Source organism: Pogoniulus pusillus, chromosome 28 (genome assembly GCF_015220805.1).
Source record: "Pogoniulus pusillus isolate bPogPus1 chromosome 28, bPogPus1.pri, whole genome shotgun sequence".
In the NCBI taxonomy this organism is placed as follows: Eukaryota; Metazoa; Chordata; class Aves; order Piciformes; family Lybiidae; genus Pogoniulus; species Pogoniulus pusillus.
Window position 1 is genome coordinate 18772289 of NC_087291.1, and position 18376 is coordinate 18790664.

General features: G+C 57.9%; 1 protein-coding gene across 2 annotated transcripts in view; it reads left to right on the top strand.

Moving 5' to 3' along the window:
- Positions 1 to 767: 767 nt before the first annotated feature.
- CDK14 (cyclin dependent kinase 14) overlaps positions 768 to 18376 on the top strand; it is a 90453-nt gene continuing 72844 nt past the window's right edge. Inside the window, exons 1-2 of one of the 2 annotated variants that reach the window (XM_064166843.1) lie at positions 768 to 1052; positions 5609 to 5640. In XM_064166843.1, coding sequence (XP_064022913.1) covers positions 962 to 1052; positions 5609 to 5640 — 123 coding nt within the window. In that variant the 5' untranslated portion in view covers positions 768 to 961. The remainder of the gene's footprint in view (positions 1053 to 5608; positions 5641 to 18376) is intronic. The other variant, XM_064166847.1, reaches the window with a different exon arrangement.

Genomic DNA, 18376 nt, shown 5'->3' on the forward strand with positions numbered 1-18376 from the left:
GCCGGACCTGGCGAGCCTCTCCCCCGCCGGCCATGGTGGCACCTGCCTGCTCGGGCATAACGAAACCGCCCCGGAGGCTGCTGCGGGAGCTTGGGGCGGGCGCCCCGGGGCGGGCAGGGCGCTGGCGGTTCCCCTGCCAAACGTCTGTGCTGCCTTCCCCCTCCCCATGTTCCCGGAAGGGGCCCTGGGCGCTGGGGCTCAGTTTTGGGGCCCTCACTCCAGAAACTTCTTGTCTGGAAGGGCTCTCCGAGCCTGCCACAGGCTGCCCAGGGAAGGGGCCGAATGCCCATCCCTGCAGGCAGAGCTGTGGTGCTGAGGGCCATGGCTCAGCCCCAGCCCTGGTGGAGCTAGGGAAGGGTTGGGCTGGGTGCCTCTAAAGGCCTTTCCCGCTCCAACCCGCTCCGTGGCTCGGTGATTCTCCTCCTGCCACATCGCCCCCGACTCGCTGCACAGCGGGACACGGCTCGGGCCCCTCTGCCCCGGCTCTGGCCGCCGCTTCCCCTGCCTGCCGCCTCAGCCCGCTGCGCTGCCGCTGCCGCCCGGGGGAGGCCGGGGGCGGCGGGGGCTCGGTTGCGGCCCGCCCAGGCTCCTCCTCCGCCTTTCTCTCCCCGCTCCCTCCCTCGGTCCCTCCCCGCGCCGGCGCCCGCAGCCCCTGGCCGGACTTTTCCTTTTCCCGCTCCGTCTGCCCTCGGCGCTGCGCTGCCCTCTGCCCCTCCCCGCCGCGTCTGGCCCTGCCAGGGGGCTCGGCGAAGGGGTAGGGGGGAAGGCGGGACGGGGCCATGAGGCGGGCGGTGGCCACCGGCCCAGCCGCAGCGCCGGCCGCGCCGTAGAGCTCTTTCCCCGGGCAGGAGCCGAAGTGCGCCCCGGGGGAGCCCCGCAGCCGGGGTGGAGTGGGCGTGCGGACATCTCCCGCCCCACGGAGCCGAGGGAGAGGGGGTGGCCGTGTGCCCTCCGCACCCCTATGTGTGCCATGATCGACTCGCAGTCAGCCGAGAAGATCAGCAGGATGAAAAAGTTACGGAGAACTTTATCGGAGAGCTTCGGCCGGATCGGTGAGTGCCGCCGCGGCCGCCGCCGGGCTCCGCCGCTGCCCCGCTCCCCGGGGAGCGCTGCCGGCGGCGGGGGTGGGGGGTGGCCGGGCCGGGGACACCCTCACCCAGCCCCTCCCTGAGAAAAGCCTCTTGGCGGAGAAGGGTCGGGAATGAGGTTTTGAGGGGAAGAAAGCCGCTTGCCAGTAGTGCCGTGTGATGGAGGCAGCCCAAAACGGGCCAGCTAAGCCCCGAGCGCAGCCCGGGGCCGGCCTGCCTGCCCCCATCGCCGCCCGGAGAGCCTGGCACGGAGTCAGAGCAGATTTTCTCTCCGTGTCGCTGCTCTGCTAACGGATCCGTTGTGTCGGGGCCGCCGTTATGCTGCGGTGCCGGAGCGGGCGGCCCGGCGGTTTGGGAGGGCAGACAAAAGGAGTCTGTCTGTCTGTCTGTCTGTCTGTCTGTGAGTCTGTCTGTCTGTCTGTCTGTCATCGCTGCCAGCTCCTCGCACTGCCGGAAAGCAGCCTGGGCTGGCGCGACCTGCGGCTGCCGCCGAGCTCCGTGCCTGCTGGCATCGCTGCCCCGCCTGCCTTTGACAGCCGCGGTTCTGCGGCGGGGCTGGCCTCCGAGAACAATGCCCAAGAGTTCTCTGCTCTCCGCTCAGCCCTCTGTGCCTCTCGTCCTTTGCCACGCTGCTTCCCCTAATCCTCGGTTTAGAGCCTGCGTGCCCACTGACAGCATCCACACGCAGGGGCAGAAGGTAGCTTAGCGGAGGTGTGGGGTCCCCAAGCTGGAAGAGCAGCTGCAGGTAGAGCTACAAGGTTTAGATGGGCATCCCTGAAGGTGTTCAAGAAATGTGTGGCCACGGCATCTGTGGCCGTGGTGGGGTCAGATTGCTGTTTGGACTGGATGGTCTCAGAGGGCTTTTCCACTTCTGTGATTCTCTGAGTGACTCTTAGGATTCTGTGACCAGCCTTGCAGACTGTCTGTGATGGCCCTTCCACAGCCCTCACCCGTCACTGGGATGTTTTCCCTCCTGGTTAGTCTGGCTGGCAGATGTGGGTCATCTTGCAGAGCTGCTTTGTCCTGGTGAGGGGACTGAAGTGGCTGTGCTGCAGCTGTGGGCTGTGGCATTGCATTCTCCCTCCACAGCCCTGCCAAGGACAAGATCAGAGTGCTTGGGCTGGGTGGTTGGTCCTGTGCTGGGTATGCACTCAGTGACTGCTTTTAGCTTTGAAGGATTGCAAAGTCCCAAGAGCAGGATGGCATCTGGAGAACAGGCATCTTTTTACTGTCCTACTGCAAGATGAAATAGACTCAGAAAAGGAAATCTACTTAAAATGCCCCAAATATTGGGCAGCCTCTTTGTAAACCATGGGGAGATGCCAGAATTCAGCTATGAAGGGAGTGTCAAGGCATAGTTATAAATCTCTCTGCCTCCATAAATAGGTGAAGGCTGTCAGCAGTCTGAAAGCTGTAAAATGCATTGAAAATTCTTCATGAAGCTTAAACTTGTGAAATTCATGGAAACGTCTGATGAGAAGTGAGAAAAGGAGGCTGGAGCCAGGTGGGGCTTGGTCTCCCTAGGAGCAGGTGGTAGAAGGAAAGGAAATAGCCTGAAATTGTGCCAGGGGAGAAAAAAAAAATCTTTGCTGCCAGAGTGGTCAGGGCCTGGCCCAGGCTGCCCAGGGAGGTGATGGAGTCCCTGTCCCTGGGGGTGTTCCAGAAAGCTGTGGCTGTGGCGCTGGGGCCATGGTGGTTGTGCTGGTGGCAGGACTGGATTGCAAAGGTCTTTTCTAAGCAAACTGTTTCTTTGTCGCTCTTCCATCCCAGTGCATTTGACAAGGTGGCTTGACTGGGAGGGAAAAGAAGCAGGCAGGAGCTTGGTGAGTCAGGTGCCAGGGACAGTCCCCTTGGTGCCTCTCGGGGAGCAGCTCCCCTGTGGCTGAGCATTCCTGCTCTAGACCAGGCTGCTTGAGGCCTCATCCAGCCTGGCCTCATGCACCTGCAGGGAGGGGACAGCTTCCAAATGGGACAGCTGGACAGAACTGTTCTCTTGGAAGGCTTTCTGGCAGCCTGCCCATGCTCACAGGCCTCAGAGCAGGGTACAGTTGTGATGGCCTCACTTCCGAGGTGATGTCCCTCTGAAGGAGCTGCGGGCAGCCAGCGCGCAGAGCCTGGGCTGCAGCGCCCTTTATTTCAGCATTTAAACCTTAGCTAGGCTTGGCTCTTGGCTTCAGGCTTGGATAATTGTGAGAGTGAACTGAGAAACGAGTCCTTTGATAAATGATCCTCAGGTTTAGGTAGAGATCTTGCACTTGTTAACGTTCTGTAGCACCAAAATCATCACAGACTGGGTTGGCTTGGAAGGGACCTTCAAGACCATCCAGTTCCAAGCCCCTGCCGTGGGCAGAGACACCTTCCACTGGCCCAGCTTGCTTGAGACCTCATCCAGCCTAGCCTTGAACAGTGCCAGGCTTGGAACCTCCACCTTCTCTGGGCAACCTGTCCCAGTGCCTCCCTACCCTCCTGGGCAAGAATTGCTTCCTCGTGACCCAGCTCAGCCTCGTTTGGGATCTCTTCAGCTCCCACCATGGAGCCTCTGCCATGCAATCTCCTTAGTCAAACACTGACCCCAGGGTAGGAGGAGGGAAGGAGCGAGACCTAGAGAGTCTCTGGGATGGCTTCGGCGCACTGCCCGCAGTCCCTGGCCCCTCGGCGCGGCTGGGCCGTGCCTGCCGCTCCGACCGGCCGCAAGGTTATCTGCGGGGACCTCTGCTGCGCTCCCTGCCGCACATACCTGAGCTAACGAGGAGCTGCTTTGTTTGCTTGCTTTCAGCTCGGCAAAGCCTCTCTTTCAATCAGTTAAAAAGAAAAGGGTTGCACTGGGGAGGGGAAGAACAGCCTTCTGCTGTAATTTCTTGCCTACAGTGTGCTGCCCTGATGATTTCATCTCTTCTCTGTAGTGAATTGGTTGAGAGTGGAGTTGTTATGAAGCAGATTCTGATCAGATGAGTGACTCAAACTCTCAGATTCTTAGGTTTTGGAGATTTAAAACTCCTCCTTTGACTCATAGGTAGACGTTAAAGCAACAGCAAGCTCAGAAGCCAGCCTGGGTTTGCAGATTGCCTTACTTTGTGGCTTTGGTTTGGCTCTGTTGGCTGACTGTTCCCAGAGTATTTTAGCTACCTGGAATCGTGCTTTGAGAAGGCAGGAAGGGCTGTCAGCATGGCACAGCTGTGTTGGGGCTCGCTGGTGGCTTGTCTGTTCTGAAAGAAACGCAGAGGTTACAGCTGTGCACAAAGTCGGGTTCTCTCCTCCTCGGTGTGCTGGCTCCTTGCTTCTGCTGCAGCTTGCAGATGTTTTGCCTTCGGCGTTCAGGAGCATGTGAAAGCCTTTCGTGATGAGATGGACGCCGTGTGCCTCAGAGCAGCTCAGCAAAAGCCCAGGGCGTGGGTTTTTCTCTTCTGCTACTGAGCGTGAAGTCAGATGAGTAATTATGGAGAGGAGATCTTCAGAGATCTGAGGGCCGTTGTGGTTCGTGGCCCAAGGAACGGGAGCTGGAGAGCCAGAGGAGGCTGCACCAGCCCTGCTGCCCTGTGCAGGGAGAGCTTTGCCTGGGAAGGAGAAAAGTCCTAGTCGGTCTTTGCTGCAACTTCAGCACTGCTCTTGGCTTTAGTTTCCTGCTTTCCTGGTTCATGATTTCTGCACTCTGCCTCTCTCCCTTGCTTGTTGGTGAGTTTCTGGTTTGTGGTGTGTGAGAGAAATCTCCAGCTTGAAAACAGGAGCAAGCTCAGCTCAGGGAGCTGCAGAGAGCAATGAGCTCTGCCCTCAGCCTCCTCCACACTAAACACCCCCAGGGCCCTCAGCTGCTTCTGCCCAGTCCCATTCTCCAGACCCTTCCCCAGCTTCCTTGCCCTTCTCTGCACCTGCTCCAGACCCTCAGTGTCCTTCCTGCAGTGAGGCCCCAAACCTGACCCCAGCACTCCAGCTGTGGCCTCCCCAGTGCTGAGTGCAGGGCACAATCCTGCCCTGCTCCTGCTGCCCACACCACTGCTGATCCAGGCCAGGCTGCTGGTGCCCTTCTTGGCCACCTGGGCACCCCCTGGCTCATCTCCAGCTGCTGTCACCCAGCACCCCCAGGGCTTTCTCTGCTAGGCTCTTCCCAGCCACTCTGCCCCCAGCCTGCAGTATTTTACAGCCCCTAGTAGTGCACAAGGGCTCAGTGCCCCACAGCATGGACAAGTGCTTGGCTGAGCTTTGTACTTTTCCCTGCTGCAGTTCACTCATGTTCTCCATAACTGCTTTTTTGCACTCCCTAGGGCTGAGAACAAAGCCCCAGACCTCTCCAGCTCTCATCTTCTCTACCCTGAGGGAAGAACGCTCTCACAGGATGCCAGTTCTGAGCACCTCTGCAGTCCTCCACTGTGCTACAGGGTCATGTTTTGGGTGCCCAGTTGTCATTCCTGCTTTTTGCTGCCGTAGGGAGCTGCTGCTCTGTTGTGCTCCTCTCTGGTGGCCCTTCCCTTGTGCTCCTTGAAATGCAGCCAGATAACCACTTCTTTTCTTCTTTTCTTTTAAAGCCTTGAAGAAAGAAGAGAGCAGCTTTGATGAGGTAGGTTCAATATCCTTGTACCTTACTTAGTGCAGGTGTGCCCTAGGATTTCTCACTGGAGCTAGGAGAAGCCCCTAGGCAGCTGTGTTCCTGCTTCCCTTGTTTGAACATCTCATTGCCCAGGTCACTACCAGATGCCTCTGGTGGCTGACAGCTCCAAGTGGGATGCTCTGGGGTTTGGGTGAGATGCAGGAAAGCTTGGATGGTGCATGAGAAGTGGTGGTTCAGAAATGTGCTGTCAGAGAGGTGCTGCCTGCAGAGAAAGTGCTTTCCAGAACATGATCCACAGTAACTGTACACCTGTGCTGGCAGTGTGAAGGACAGCAGCCTGCAGGCAGCGCCTCCGGGGAAGTGCTGCGGCCTTGGGCTCTTCCTGGTGTCAACGCAGAGATCGCAGGGATGGGAAGGGACCTCAGGAGATCACCCAGGCCAGGCCCCTGCCAGGGCAGGGCCACACAGGAACACACCAGCTGGGCTTGGAATGTCTCCAGAGATGGAGACTCCACTGCCTCTGGGCAGCTGCTCAAGGGTTCCATAACCCTTCATTACAGAAGTTGCTCCTCGTGTTTAGTTGAAATCTCTGATGTGCCCTTTGTGCCCCTTACCCCTTGTCCAGCCATGACTGAGCAAAGCCTGGCCCCATCTTCCTGCCACTCACACTTGCAGTATCGATCAGCACTGATCAGATCCCCCTCAGGCTGCTCTTCTCCAGGCTAAGCAGCCCCAGGTCTCTCATCTGTCCCCAACACAGAGATGTTCCAGGCCCCTCAGCAGCTTTGTAGCTTTTTTGCTCCTTGTGAAAACAAGAGGTAGGAGAGGAAATTGCCTCAAGTTTCCCCAGAGGAGGTTTAGGTTGGAGATGAGAAGAGACTTTCTTGACTGAAAGGTTTCTCACAGCCTGGCTCAATCTCCTCCACACTAAATGCCCCCAGGGCCCCCAGCCCTGTTCTCCAGACCCTTCCCCAGCTTCCTTGCCCTTCTCTGGCCCTGCTCCAGCCCCTCAGGGCCCTTCTTGGAGTGAGAGCCCAACGCTGCCCCCCAAAGTGATGCACAGGCCACGAGTTTCCCTTCAGGCTGCAGGTCCTGCCTCGAAACATGGCTTCTGTTGGAGCAGGAGACAGCTTGAACAGAGCTTTGTGGCAAACTCTGTTCAGATGTGGCTGTAATGGGAGCTGGCAGCTTGTTGATGGGAGCAGCTGAGGCAGCGCGGGGAGGCGTCGTGGGAAGGGTGCACAGAAGCCTTTGCTTCCCTCTGCTCTGGCTGACGCTGGCAGTGAGGGGATCTGCAGCTTCAGGTGACACTGGTGAGGGAAGCCTGCTGAGAGTTCATCTTGTCCTTGTCTCCTCAAGCCCCACACAACCCTTGCAGTCACAGGGACACCTCCAAACAGAGAAGGCTGTCCAGGGCCACATCAAGTCTCCAGTTTTGAATGTCTCCAGGGATGAGCCTCAACCACCTCTCTGGGCAGCCTGTGCCAGTGCCTCCCACCCTCACTGTGCAGAGCTTCTTCCTGCTGCCCAACCTAACTCTGCCCTGCTCCAGCTCCAAACCATTGCCCTCAGCCTGCTCCCACAGCCCCTTCTGGACAGTCCCTCCCCAATCCTTCCTGGGGGTCCCCTGCAGGTACTGAAATGCAGCTCTGTGGTCCCCTGCTGCACAACCACCAGGCAGGTGACTTTAGTTCTGCTGGAAGGCTCTGGCAGCAAATGAGTCCTGTCTGCTTTCCAGTGGAGCTCTGCACGTGTGCTGCCTCCTCTGCTGTCACAACATCCCTGACAGCCCTCCCCTTGCAGATCCCATCCCAGCATCAAGGCTCTGAGCCAGCTCACATCTCTTGCTATTTCTTTGGAGCAGCTAAGAGAAGAAGCTCACAGGCTGTACCCATTTGCCTTGGCAGGATGGCTCCGATGGGCACAGGATGCCAGCGTGAGCCACTCAGCACCTGAGGAGGTTGTCACTGCCTCCCAGCTCCTCTGGCAAGTTGTTGCCCTTCCCTCCCAGCACAGCTCTCTGCTTAGGCACTCCTGAGTCACAGCAGTGCCAGGCCTCCTTTTGTTCTTTCAGCTGCTGAGATCCTCCTCACTCCAGCTTCTTCAGATATTGTGGGCTAAACACTGTGAGCTGTTGACAGCAGCTGGAGAAGGGAAGGAATGCTGCTGGAAGCTGGAGGGTGAATCATGGAATGGCAGAGTTGTTCAGCTTGGAAAAGCCCCCTGAGGTCATCCAGCCCAACCATGCTGGAGGCCACCAAGAGAGCAGGCAGGGCATTGGCACCAGAGCGGGTGGCAACTGGGACTAGCTGTGTGTGCACTGTCCTGAGAGAGCTGCTGACCCTGCAGTGAGTGTCTTGTGGGATCATACCAGCAGAGTCACCTCTAAGACTGTGTCCAAGCCTCAGCCTAAGACTACCGTGGCCATTAAGCCAAGGAATCATAGAACTGCCCTCTGAGATCATCCAGTCCAAACATCAGCCCAAGTCTGCCATGGCCACTAACCCACATGCCATGGATCCAGGTGTGCCTCAGTGCTGAGAAATCCAAGTGAAGCTCCTCTGGGAGCTGTCCCTGCTGCCCAGCACAGGCAGGGTGCAGCAGTTGTGCTGCGCCTCCTGCTCAGCAGGGCCTGGCTTTGCGTGAGAGCTGCTGCCTGGGCTGGCACGGCACTGCCACCAGGAGATGTCCTCCATGCAGACACAGAGATCCTGGGGCAAGGCCAGAGGAGGCCACAAAGATGCTCCCGGGGCTGCAGCAGCTCTGCCCTGAGCACAGGCTGAGGGAGCTGGGGGGGTGCAGCCTGCAGAGGAGAAGGCTCCAGGGGCACCTCAGAGCTGCTGCCAGAGCCTGAGGGCATCCTGCAGGAAGGCTGCAGAGGGACTTGTGCTGAGGGGCTCTGAGCCAGGCCAAGGGCAATGGTTTGGAGCTGAGGCAGAGCAGGGGGAGAGTGGAGCTGAGGCAGAAGTTGTTGAGTGTGAGGGTGGTGAGAGCCTGGCCCAGGCTGCCCAGGGAGGCTGTGGCTGCCTCCTGCCTAGGGGTGCTGCAGGCCAGGCTGGGTGAGGCCCTGAGCAGCTGAGCCTAGCTGAGAGGTGTCCCTGGGCATGGCAGGAGGTTGGAGTGGTTGAGCTCTGAGCTGCCTCCCAACCTGAGCCATTCTGTGACTCTTGCAGTGACAGCAAAAGAAATTTCTTGGCACCAGTGGCCTCTAAGTCCTCCCCAGCTGCACTCAGCACTGGTTTGTTTCATTGCATTTGTCTCTTCAGCATTCAGACTCTGGCTGAGCTGTGGCCATGGTGATCTTGGAACTCTACCTGGGGCTGGCTTCCTGCTGCTCTGGAGCTTGTTTTGTGCTCTCTGGCTTGAAAATCCAAGCGAAGGAATTTGTTGGAGGGAGTCACTTGCTGTGGTTCATGAGGTCAGGTATGCCCTGCAGCTGGGAGAGCTGGAAGGCTCTGCTGTCCCAGGTGTGCTGCAAGAGGTGCTGCAGAGCCTGGTGTGTGTGGTTAGGGGCAGATTCTTTGTCTTCCCTCCGCTCCCTCCCCTTTCCCTCCCTTTCTCTTTCCTGGCTCCCAGCTGAGGCACTTTGTGCTGCCTGTGCTGGGGAGCAGCTCGGAGAAGCCGAGTTTTGGGGTGCTTCCTGAGTGCCCTGGCGCGGTCCCGTAGCGGTCCCCACGCTGGCTGTTGGTGGCTGTTCGCCTGCTGTCTGGAAGCCAGCCACACACATCCCCCTGGTCCCCAGGGACTGCTGTCAGGCCTCTTCTGTGTCTTTTGGAGTCAGCTGTCTCCATACTGCGTGCTAGGAAGGGTCTCCAGGTTCTTGTAGTGGTTAGGTCCTTCTGCCCCCCCTTGGCTGTCCTTTGGTCCCGCTCAGTAACTTGCTCCCCCCAGCAGGGTGCCAGCAGCGCAGCGCGGGTGCAGCGCCAGTGTGAGCCCAGGCACAGATGCAGGCTCCTCTTTCCTGGCTTTGCTTTGCTTTGCCCTGCACTGGCTCCCAGCAGGGCTCGGGGTGGCTCTCTGTGCTCACCATTCAGCTGCTCTCCAGGTGGGTTTACTTCCTTGTCTCTGACACGGAGGCTGCTGAGGTCCCTGCCAGTTACTGAGGCAGCAGCTGGGGGCAGGGGAGCACAGCTGGGCTGGGAGCTCAGGTCCTGAGTGCAGAGAGCATGGGGAGAAGGGGGCTGGTAGGGCTGCCAGCCCCTGGCACTGTGTCTCAGTGGCTTTCAGCTTTAATTTGCCTTCTAAACAGCCAGACTTGGAAATCACGGACTGGGCTGGGTTGGAAGGGACCTTAAAGGTCATTCAGCTCCAGCCCCTGGCCACGGGCAGGGACACATCCCACTGGCACAGCTTGCTCAGGGTCTCATCCAGCCTGGCCTTGAACACCTCCTGTCTTGGAGCCCCCACAGCTGCTCTGGGCAACCTGTCCCAGTGCCTCAGCACCCTCCTGGGCAGGAATTGCTTCCTCATGGCTCATCTCAGTCCAGCTCCTTGCAGTCTGAAGCTATCACCCCTTGTCCTGTCACTGCAGGCCTTTACCAGAAGTCCCTCTCCAGCCATTCTGGAAGCCTCTTTCCAAACCTGGAAGGCTCTCTGAGGTCTCCCTGAGGCCTTCTCCAGGCTGAGCCTGGAAATGCTCTCCAAGCTGCTCTGCTTTGTCCCTGTTAGCTCCTGCTGCAGTTTTACAGCTAAAGTGATCAGGAAAAGTGAAGTTTTCCAGCTCCTCTGTGCAGAGAAGGGTTCCTGCTGTAGCTGTTCAAGCCATGATGACTCTTGCTGTGCCTTAGCTTCTTTGGGTGTTGGAGGTCTCTCGTGGCAGCAGCTTGGCTCCTTTTGGAGGGGAATGAAAGTGCTTAACACAAAAAGAAAGGAAGAAAAGCCTGGAACCCCTGTTGGCTTCTCCTGTGCAGAGTGACCCAAACAGACACAGGATGTTACAGACACAGAATTCCAGACCCTTGGAGAGGCACAGAATTCCAGAGCACAGCATCTGGAGCAGGGCTCAGCTTTTCCTGCAGTTGGTAGTGAGTGCTGTGCCTGGATGGCAGCAGGGCTAGGCAGCAGCCCAGAGAAGCTGATGTGCTGTGCCCGACCTTCCTGGCTTTCCAAGGGGCCTGGAGCTGGGCAGGGCTGGGCACAGCAGTGGGCAGGCAGTGGGGCTGGCTTTGGGAGCGAGCATGGAGGAACTGCTTGAGGAGGCTGCAGCCAGCTGGGCCTGGGCTCTGCTCCCTAGGAGCAAGTGACAGGAGAGGAAATGGCCTCAGGCTGCCCCAGGGCAGGGTTTACGTTGCACATGAGAAGAAGCTTCTTGACTGAAAGTGCTCTCAGCACCTGGCACAGGCTGCCCAGGGAGGCGGCTGAATGCCCATGCCTGGAGGTGTTTCCAGGGGCAGAGCTATGGTACTGAGGGCCATGGCTCAGCCCCAGCCTCAGCAGAGCAGGACTTGGTGATCTCAAAGAGCCTTTCCAACCGAAACAATCCCATGGCTGTGATTCCAGCTGGACACTTCTGCACACATTCTACAGCTGCAGAAGAGGTGTCTGTGGCCCGCAGAGGATGCTGAGCCAGGCATTTTGTGTGGGCACTGAGACAAGGGGTTCAGAGTGGGAGCCTTGACCGAGTGGTGAGACTCAGCAAGGTCCTGGTTCTAAGCTACAAGCATGGAAGTTGCTGCTGTGACAAAAGGTTCTGGCACGTTTGAAGTCTGGCAGGACACCAGGGCTGCCTGCCTCTGTCAGAAGGCTTTGAGGGGGGCCCTGGCAAGAAAGGCCAACAAGGACTAATGTGATTGCCTTGTCCGGTGCCAGTGGACGGAGATGGGCTGGGAGATGCTCAGGGGGAAGGTGTTCTGCTCTGAGCCTGCTATTTGGCTGACTTCTGAGTGTCAGCTGTGGGCTTAGGCAGGAGCTGGACTGAGCCACATCCTCTCCACGTCACTACAGACTCACGCAGCTGTGGCCTGCCAGGAGCACTCTGAGGCACTGCAGAGACGTCAGCCCCGAGGGAATCTCATGCCCTGCACCACAACCTTCAGCTGCATTCCAGAGAAGGGGCTGGTGAGACGCTGGCCCACGTTGCCCAGGGAAGTGGGAGATGCCCCAGGGTCAGGTTGCCTGGGGCTCTGAGCAGCCTGCTGTATCTGAAGGTGTCTCTGCTCCGTGCTGGCTGTTTGCACCGGGTGGCTTTTAAAGGTCGGTCCCCTCCAGTGGCCAATGTTCCAGCTGGCCTCAGAGCAGCACACAGAGCAGCCTGAGTCTGTGCCCCTGTGTTTTCCTGCGTGGTTACACAGGGCCTGCTCTCTAGGGCGTAACCTGCTCCATATGACCTGGCATTTGTGTGGCACTGCCCCCTGCCTGCCCCTGCCTCGCTTTGTCACAGCAGCACAGCACAGTCTGCTCTGGCCTGGAGGGGCTCTCAGAGACCATCCAGCATCCTGCAGACTCCTCTCTGAAGCTCTGTCCTGAGCACCAAACTTCTTTGTCAGAAGAGTTCAAAGAGGTGAGCTCATTATGCTCAAAAGTGGTGCCCTGAGGCTCCTGCTCACTCAGACCCAGGGAGGCTGCAGAACTGGGCCCTAATTAATTGTGTGCTGAACCAGAATTGTGGTTAATTCATGTGTTTAAGAGAGGGGCTGAAGGGTGCTCACTCGCACTGCACAGTCATGGGCAAGAAAAAGATGCCTGAAACTGTGCCAGGGCAGGTTCAAGTTGGGTACTGAGATAAAATTTCTTCCCAGAAGGGGTTCTCAGGCACTGGCAGAGGCTGCACAGGGAGGTGCAGTCCCCATGCCTGGAAGAGTTCCAGAAAGTTGTGGCTGTGGTGGGGTCAGGATGCTGGTTGGGCTGCATGATCTTGGAGGGCTTTTCCAACCTTTATGGTTTGATGATTTGTTATTTCCACCCCCGAACTTGGAAGAGGGAAGTCTTTCTGGGCAACAGAGCAGATACTGGAGGAGGGGACAAGTGGAAGCCATCTGGAGGTGGCTGTCAGGAGCAGAAGCCATGGGGCTGATGTGGGCAGTGTCAGAGCCACGGCAGCCCCAGGGCTCTCCAGGGGTGGCATTCTGGTGGTTGGGTTTAGTGCTCATGGAAAGCCTTTCTAGGTATGGCTTTGTGGAACAGGACAACTTCTGATGGTAGGGCTGCAGCCTAGTCATGGCTTTGTGTTGGGTCACCTACTGCAGCTCAGGAGGTCTCTGCCTCAGAGCCTGCTGTGAAGGAAGGGAAGAGAAGAATTACTGTTGGTGCTCTGAGCTGTCTCTCAGAAGTCCACCCAGTCTCTAGGGCTGCTGGCACATCACTGTAGGGCAGCCTGGAGCCAAGAAAGGAGGGGAAAGAGAAGGAAATCTGGAGCAGAGTGCTTGCAAGGGAGGGGAGATGGCTTGGTGCTTCCACAGGACGCAGGCTCTGGCTGCACCCTCTGGGTCTGACAAACTGCTCAACAATGCTCATGAAAAGCATGTGGTGGGGTTGGAGCTGCCTGTGCTCCTGCAGCTCCTGGTGAACTGCAGTTCCCAGTCCCACTCTACTCGGAACACTTCTTACACCCTGAGTCTCCTGTGAAGGGTTTCCAGGTGAGCACACAGCGACTTGTTGCTCTCATTTGCTGGTGAGGGATTGTTCAGAAGGGGCTGTGGGGACAGGCCGAGGGCAATGGTTTGGAGCTGGAACAGGGCAGTTAGGTTGGGCAGCAGGAGGAAGCTCAGCACTGGCACAGGCTGCCCAGGTTGGTGGCTGAAGCCTTGTCCTTGGAGACATTCAAGACCAGAGTGGATGTGGCCCTGTGCAGCCTGCTCTGATTGGAGGTGTTTGGATGATCTTAGGGCCCCATCCAACCCCCCCCCCCCCCCGTTGCAGGGCTGTGTGATGTGCTGACCCCTTTCTCCTCTCGTGGTTGCCATCTGGGTTACAGAGCCCTTTGTGAGGCTTCAATTATCTCTCCTGGAGCACTAATGGTAGCTGCAAGCTGCTGCGCACAGTGGCGCTGAGGGCACCGTGAATGCAGCGCACCTTTTGTACCATCCCTGCCTCACTTGGTGCCATCACTGCCCTTTCCTCCTCCCTTTGTCTTGGCTCTCGCGCTTCAGAGCCCTGCCTCTCGCAGCAGCTTTGCTCGCTGTGGTTGTTATGCGGTGGGGAATTGTTTGCTGTTGTCAGTCCTGGGCGTGAGGAGGTTTTGTTTGCAGTGCTCTCGTCAGGGCTGGGGCAGCCCTGCCTGGAATTTCAGCAGCAGCTCCTAAGCGCAATGAAGCAGCTCCTGTCGGGAGGTGGCGTCCCGGGGAGGAGGGAATCGTTTAGGTCAGAACCTAAAAGAGGTCATTTTGTCTACTCACGCAAAGGTGCAATGTCAAAGTGGATTTGAGCTCTCAGGCTCCAGGGTCAGCTAGGAAGGTTGGAGCAGGTGATGCTTGGGGTCCCTTCCAAGCTGGCATCCTGGGATTCTGTGCCAAGAGTAGAGATGCTTGATGCTGTTACAGACAAACCCCATCTAAGGTGGTAGCTCTTGGCAGCAGCTGTGAAGGGTGACAGCAGTCACAGCTGTCTTGGCTCCTGTCTTTGGGACGTGTGTGCTGGGTCATAACTGACTCTCAAGCTTCCTTTCCTTGCTGGGAGAGGGCAGCCTGCAGGTCTAAAGAGGTCTCCAGAGGCTGGAAGCGTTGGGAAGCAGCATCCCAGCTCCCTCTCACTTGCTTTGCAAGGCCACATTGTCCAGGCAGGGCAGAGCAGAGCAGAGACAGCTGCCCCACTGACGCCCGCTGATGCCACAGGGCACGGCCGTGTCTCATGGCTGCGCTCCGGGGCTGCTTTCCTGCCGGCTCTCCGCTGCTGAATGGCTCCCATTCAAGAGAGAAGAATGAGGGAACAGGAGCCTTGCACACAGCCTGTGCTGCGCAGACTGTGCCGAGGGGAGAAGGAAGCGTCTGGTGGAGGAAGGTCTGCCGGAGGCAGGAGCAGTGCAGGAAGGGTGCGGGAGGCGAGTGCTGGGGACTGCCGCAGAGCTCTGCAGCCAGGCAAGGCTCAGGGTCCTGTCCAGCTGTGCTGGGGGTTAGTGCTGGGGGCAGCAGCAGACAGCAGCTCCTGCAGTTTGGAGAGCTGGCCTGGCCCCGGTTCGGCCAGCTGGCTCGGGCAGGGTGGAGTGGCAGCAGAACCTAGAGCTGCCCCAGTGTCTGAGGTGCCCGTTGTTTCTTCAGGGGAAGCGAGGCAGAACTTTGCTGCCCCAAGGTAAAACAGGAGGAGAGGAAGTCTCGAGTGATTCTGTGGGTGCATGTAAGTGTCTGAATGTGATGAAACCCTTCAGAGCTGTCACTTGGTCTTGGGCTGGGATTTGGCATGCAGCTGTGAGCGTGGCATGGCAGCATCAGCACCCCAGAGCAGGGCACCGCTGTGCTCCTGCTGACCCTGGGCTGCAGTGGGGTGCCCATGCTGTGGGAGCTGCCTCTGCCAGCAGACAGGGCTGGCCAGAGAGCTCTCTCATTGCAAAGCAAACCCTGCCATTGCTGCTACAGAAGAGTTCTCAGTCCCTGAGGCAGTTCCTCGTCCTGCTCACATCCCTTTGGGCTGAAGCTGCCCTGGCACATCAGGGGGCTGCTTTCTTCTCTAGGGGGCGTTTTGTGCAGTCTACTCTGGATGGGCTCTTCAGAGGGCTGAGTGAGGAGGCTGAGGAGCACAGCAGCGAGAGCACAAAGCTGCTGGGCCTGCAGGACTGCATCAGCAGTCACGGTTCAACAGAGCTGCTGTGAGAGGACACCAACAGCAGGGGCTGAGCTGCTGGAAAGCAGCTCCATGGAGAATGGCCTCGGAGCCCTGGTGGGCAGAAGTTACTCATGGCACAGCAGTGAGCCCTTGTGGCCAAGTCTGGCCAGCAGGTTAAGGGAGATTCTCTTCCCCCTCTACTCTGACCTGGTGGGGCCACACCTGGAGTATTGGAGGGGCTGGAAGGGACCTCTGGAGATCATTTAGTGCAACTTCCCTGCCAAGGGTCCCCAGAGAAGGTCACTCAGGAACACACCCAAGTGGGTTTGGAATGCCTCTAGAGATGGAGACTCTACCACCTCTCTGGGCAGCTGCTCCAGGGCTCCAGCAGCCTTACATTACAGAAGTTCCTCCTCATCTTCAGATGAACTTCTGATGTGCCACTTTGTGCCCCTTGCCCCTTGTCTTGGCACTGGCACCACTGAACAAAGCCTGGTCTCATCCTCCTGCCATCCACTGATCAGCATTGATCAGACTCCCCTCAGGCTGCTCTTCTGCAGACCAAGAAGCCCCAATTCTCTCAACCTGTCCACACCACAGAGGCCTCACCACAGCATGCCCACGGCTTGGTTCCCAGTGTCCATAACTCAGCTGAGCATTGGCAAGTAGCAACCCCAGACGCAAATCTCCATCTCCACCTGAATGTGTTCCTGGGCAACCTTCTCAGTCCCCAGAGGTCCCTTCCAGTCCCTACCATCCTGTGGTAGTGTGAGGGTGGTGTCAGACAGGTGGTGTTCCTCTGAGGGCAGACAGGAAAAAGCTCCTTCTGTTCCTGGTGTGGTTAAGAGTGGCAGGGAGTTGTGGCTGAATGGGTGAAACTGGAGCGAGTTCTGATATTGGGACTGTGCATGGGGAGGGCTGGAGAGGGACTTTGGACAAAGGCCTGGAGTGGCAGGATGAGGGGTGGTGGCTGCAGACTGGAAGGAGCTTGTTTGAGATGAACCATGGGTTCCTGCCCATGAGGGTGGCAAGGCAGCAGGCCCCAAGAAACTGTGGAGGCTCCAAGGCTGGCAGTGCTGAAAGGCAGCTTGGCTGGGCCCTTGAGCGAGCTGCCAGGGTTGAGCTGAAGCAGCACTGAGCTTGTGCCCCCCGTCGTGTGCTCCCCCCGTGGTGTGCTCCCCAGGCACTTCCCTGCTGGGATCTCTGTGCCCCTGCAGGTGAGTGGATCTGTGCTGTAGTTGTGCAGCAATCTGTGCTGCAGGCTGTGCTGTGGGTCTGGTGTGAGGGAACCCTGGAGCCTCTCAAGTGTTGCAGGTGTTCCATGGTCAGTGCTGCTTTGCCAGCAGCTGTAGCTCAGCACTGGGGCAGTGGTTTGGGACTGGAGCAGGGCAGAGATATGTTGGACATCAGGAGGAAGTTCTGCACAGTGAGGGTGGGGAGAGACTGAGGCAGGCTGCCCAGGGAGGTCCTGAGGACATTCACGGTTAGACCTGATGTGACCCTGGGCAGCCTGATCTAGACCTGTGAGGATCCCTTCCACCCCAAAGCAGTCTGTGACTCTGTGGCTTATTCAGCATCATCATTTCTTTATAAAGGCCATTTTAGGAGCATATCTTCATGATAGAGGCACTTCTCCAGAGGGTGATAGAGGCACTTCTCCAGAGGTAACAGTGGGGGAAATGGCTTGGAAGGAATATATGGATGGCAGGAGCAAGCATGACCTCCTTATGGGATTGTCACCGTGCCTGATTTCAGCTCAAGTCTTTAACACTGATCTTTGGTGCTGATGTTAAGCCAAGGCAAGAGCTAAACAGGAAATTTTAAAGCCCTCAGGTTGTTCTGCTGAGTGAAAGGCATTAAAGTGACAGCACAGAAATGCTCTCATTGGAGTGTGGTAGGCTAGGAGCAGAGTAAAATGTGTCTCCAGCTGTGCTAGGGCAATGGATCAGGTTTGCCAGGACTGCTGCCCTCGGAGCCCAGCTGCAGTCAAACACCACTCCTCTGCCGCTGGCAGTGCCCCTGCTTTGGGCAGGTCACTGAACACCTGAGCTTTAGGTTTTGCCTGCCTCAGGGGGTGGCACACCTCGAATGTCCCAGGGGTTGCAGAACTAGGAAGTGAAGGTGGCCTTGGACAGAAAATGAACTCACACAGGTTAGTTCTTGTTGCTTTGCTCTGGAGCACAAAGAGGCTTTGTTGTGCCCTATGTGTTTCTTGGATGGGTTCTGATTTCTTTAGGCTTTTCATCAAAACCAAAGTCTAAAGCCTGCTGAGGCTGGAGTCTGGAAGCTGCTTGTGAAGGAGCAGTTCTGGCCCTGTGCAGAGGCCTCCACGGCAGCTTCAGGAGCAGCTCTGCTCTGGAGGTGCTCTGTTATGATGAGGCCACAAACCATCATGGCTGGAAGAGCCCTCTCAGACCCTCCAGCCCAGCCAGCAGCCCAGCCCCACCATGGCCACCAAACCATGGCCCCAGGTGCCATGGCCACAGCTTTGTGCAACTCCTCCAGGCATGGGAACTCCACCACCTCCCTGGGCAGCTTCTGCCAGTCCCTGACCGCTCTGGCAGCAAAGAAATTGTTCCTCATCTCCAACCTAACCCTGCCCTGGCACAACCTGAGGCCATTTCCTCAGGGGCCGTGGTTCAGTGCCCATGGTGGGGCTGGGCTGCTGGCTGGGCTGGGTGGTCTCAGAGGGCTCTTCCAGCCCAACCAATTCCAGGGCACTCTGATGTGTGCCAGTGCTGACTGTGGTTTCTGGAGGTGGGTTTTGTGGCATGAAAGGAGGGATTTTCTCTTGTTCTTTCTGAAGTTTCCTGTCTCCAGCAGCTGCCCCTTCCCAGGTGCTTTCCATTTCTTGCCTAAGGGTGTGCAGGGCACATGGATAAGCTGCTCAGTTTGGTCAGCTTCTGGCCTGGAGTGCCCTTCAGTGAGCACAGCCAGGTGACAGCAGCTCTGCTCTGAAGTACTGCCAGAGAGCAGGCCAGGAGAGGAAGCTGCAAGGGGCTGGGACCCACCTGAAACTCTTTGTGTGCATGCAAAGAGCAGGTGAATGGTT